At 44.2% G+C, this 3,515-nt stretch overlaps 1 protein-coding gene across 1 annotated transcript; it reads right to left on the reverse strand.

Annotated features, from left to right (window-relative positions):
• Positions 1-2,308: 2,308 nt before the first annotated feature.
• LOC311323905 (olfactory receptor 52E4-like) lies at positions 2,309-3,286 on the reverse strand (the record flags this gene model as incomplete). The annotated part of the gene is made up of 1 exon (XM_084456217.1): positions 2,309-3,286. One exon carries the CDS (start codon positions 3,284-3,286, stop codon positions 2,309-2,311), a length of 978 nt encoding a protein of 325 aa, XP_084312343.1.
• Positions 3,287-3,515: the final 229 nt, after the last annotated feature.

Here is a 3,515-nt window from a genome sequence, read left to right on the forward strand (position 1 = left end):
TAAAGGTGATCTGAAAATACCTGTATATATAGCTATTTCATATATAACCTGTATATATAGCTATTTCATATATAACCCCATGCACCTCCATGTCCATCCTGAGTGTGTGTGTGTGTGTGCGTGTGTGCGTGCGCGCGTGTGTGTGTGCGTGTTTGTGTGTGTGTTTGTGTGTGTGTGCGTGTGTGTGTGTGTGTGTGCATGCCTGCTTACATTTTTGTGCTTGCATGCGTATTAATACTGTATTAATCCCATGGGTGTATATTTCATGGGTACAGGGTTAAAAATCTGTAAATCTGAATTAAAAAACAAAAAACAAAATGCAGTCTAGTAGCAAAACAGTAGTAGGCTCTAATACCCACAGTGGAACAAACGTTCTGTCAGAATAAAAAATAAAATGAAGTGTTGATAATATGAAACTTTAATGTGCATTTCCAATTTTCAGCTTGGCTGTGACATCTGTGATGTGTGTGAGGAGTCCAGCGATGGATCATAAGTACTTCTGCCCTCCATGCACCTGTCTCTGCTCTGACGCTGGACCCGACACTGTCCCTCACACTGTCCCTGAGACTGGCCCTCACACTGTCCCTGAGACTGGCCCTCACACTGTCCCTGAGACTGGCCCTCACACTGGCCCTCACACTGTCCCTGAGACTGGCCCTCACACTGGCCCTGAGACTGGCCCTCACACTGGCCCTCACACTGTCCCTGAGACTGGCCCTCACACTGTCCCTCACACTGTCCCTGAGACTGGCCCTCACACTGGCCCTCACACTGTCCCTGAGACTGGCCCTCACACTGTCCCTGAGACTGGCCCTCACACTGTCCCTGAGACTGGCCCTCACACTGTCCCTCACACTGTCCCTCACACTGACCCTCACACTGTCCCTGAGACTGTCCCTTACACTGTCCCTGAGACTGGCCCTCACACTGTCCCTCACACTGTCCCTGAGACTGGCCCTCACACTGGCCCTCACACTGTCCCTGAGACTGGCCCTCACACTGTCCCTGAGACTGGCCCTCACACTGGCCCTGAGACTGGCCCTCACACTGTCCCTGAGACTGGCCCTCACACTGGCCCTCACACTGTCCCTCACACTGGCCCTCACACTGTCCCTGAGACTGTCCCTCACACTGTCCCTGAGACTGACCCTCACACTGGCCCTCACACTGTCCCTCACACTGGCCCTCACACTGGCCCTGAGACTGGCCCTCACAGTGGCCCTCACACTGTCCCTGAGACTGTCCCTCACACTGTCCCTGAGACTGGCCCTCACACTGTCCCTGAGACTGTCCCTCACACTGTCTCTGAGACTGGCCCTCACACTGTCCCTGAGACTGGCCCTCACACTGGCCCGCAGGATGGCCCTCATGCTGGCCCCAACACTGTCCCTCATGCTGGCCCCAACACTGTCCCTCATGCTGGCCCCGGCCCAAAATCATTCTACAATCCACCGGACACTGCTGCAGACAGGTGTGTACTGACCCTACTAGGTTGCTAGGGCTTGTGATAGCCACAGTAAAGCTAAAGCACCTCCCAAAACATTTTGAACCCTACATATCTCTCTTGGTCAACCCATCAAAGACAAGCGTAAAGTTTTGGTTATACTCTCACACAGACCCCGCGGACGCGGATGGGTTCTGTTTACTACTTCTATTGTCTACTTGGAGGTTGGAGGACAAAGCAGTTGGTGCTCATATCGTAGCGGGGGCATGGACGTGTATGCAGATGTAGCCTACACCCTCTGATGATAAAATTGACGTACTCGCAAACACGGAAAGTATAACTATGCCTTAAGACAACACTTCTGAACATTTGAACTCAACAAAGTCCAACTTCTGATCTCATAACCTCACTGCCTTCATGTGAAATGACCAGATCAAATTTAATTTCCTAGTATGTGTAAAATTACCTGACAAATAAAATCAGATTCTGTTTCCAAAGAGATGGAGAAAGGTGTGGATCATCAGCTATATTTATTAATACCACTAGAGGGCACTAAAGGATACATAGATTCAGATTCATTTGTTATGTGTAAAAGTACAATGTTAAGTACAAATGTGAAATGTTGCTGCCAGATATGCTCTAAAGATTACAAATAAATACAAATACACTATTTACAAATCACACAAAGCTTTACAAATAATGTCTAAATAATGAATAAATATAGTCCTGCAAAGATAGGTTGATGCACTGTGAGAGGAAAGTATTAGTATTCTACTACAGTACACATATATTGTATGGTCATCTATCCATATTGCATGGCACTACTGTACCTTCACCACTGTTAACAGTATTTTTTATAACTCTTTAGCCGTTATTTCTTGGAATAATGCTTGAAGTGCCTCGTCGGATTATTTTTTTCAAAAGCACATGGATTTCATCCGTATTCAAAACATAAATTATAGGATTGAACATTGGTGGGATGGCAGAGGCCAGAGATAGACATATAATCCTGGCATTGGGGTGAAGAGAATGGGTTAATGCAGCAATGTATGTTGATATTATTGGCAGAAAGAAAACTGCTACAACTAATAGATGTGAAATACAGGTCTTTAAAGCTTTCAGACGCCCATCCCAAGATGTGATCTTAAACAGGGCAAGTAGAATACAAATGTATGACATGACAATGAACACTAAAGGTGAATGAAGATATGCTACTGTATTGAACTTTGCCATTACAGAATTCACAGAGTTATCATTACAGGCCATTCTGTACAGAGGCCCATGGTCACAGAAGTGGCTCTTGATAACAATAGATTTGCAGTAAGATAGTCTGGTGATCAATGCTGCAGTGGAACCAACAATCACAAAATTGAAAACCCACGTCCCTGTTAGCATGACACACATGGTTCTGTTAGTGAGCATACTGTGGTACTTCAGGGGTAAGCATATGGCAACGAACCTATCATACGCCAGAACAACAAGAGTTATAGACTGTACGGTAAAAAAGAAATACACAAAGAACATATTGGACAGACACGCTTCATAAGAGATGAATTGTGAATTAAAGAGAAAGGTCTTGATTGTGTTAGGAATTAGAGCATTGCTCTCACCAAAGTCAGCGAGAGCTAAATTCAAAACCCCAAAATATTTTGGGATGTGAAGACTTCGTTCAGTCAATATTACAAACATGACAAGTGAGTTCCCACAAATAGAAGTAAAATAGACAAAGAAGAGGAAGATAAAGTAGTAGTTGATATGAGGAATGTTAGAAAAGCCACTGATGTAAAAGAACTGAGGACGTACAAAGGAAGCATTTTCTGAGGCGTCGACTGCAGGGCTCATTGTAGAGTTGGTTGTCAGGTATTATTTACGTTAACCTATAAATAAATAATCAGATCAATCTGAGGCAAATCATCACTATGGTTTACAATGAAGAAATACTATAGAGTAAATATGTACCTGAATGTGTACTAATACTATTCAACACAGTCCAGATTTGTAAAATACCAGGATTGAGGTCAGTTCTGAATTACAGTCATTTCAGCAATTTAAAATAAAAAAATAACAATTC

The sequence above is a fragment of the Borostomias antarcticus genome (assembly GCF_949987555.1).
Source record: "Borostomias antarcticus genome assembly, chromosome: 1".
Taxonomy (NCBI): domain Eukaryota; kingdom Metazoa; phylum Chordata; class Actinopteri; order Stomiiformes; family Stomiidae; genus Borostomias; species Borostomias antarcticus.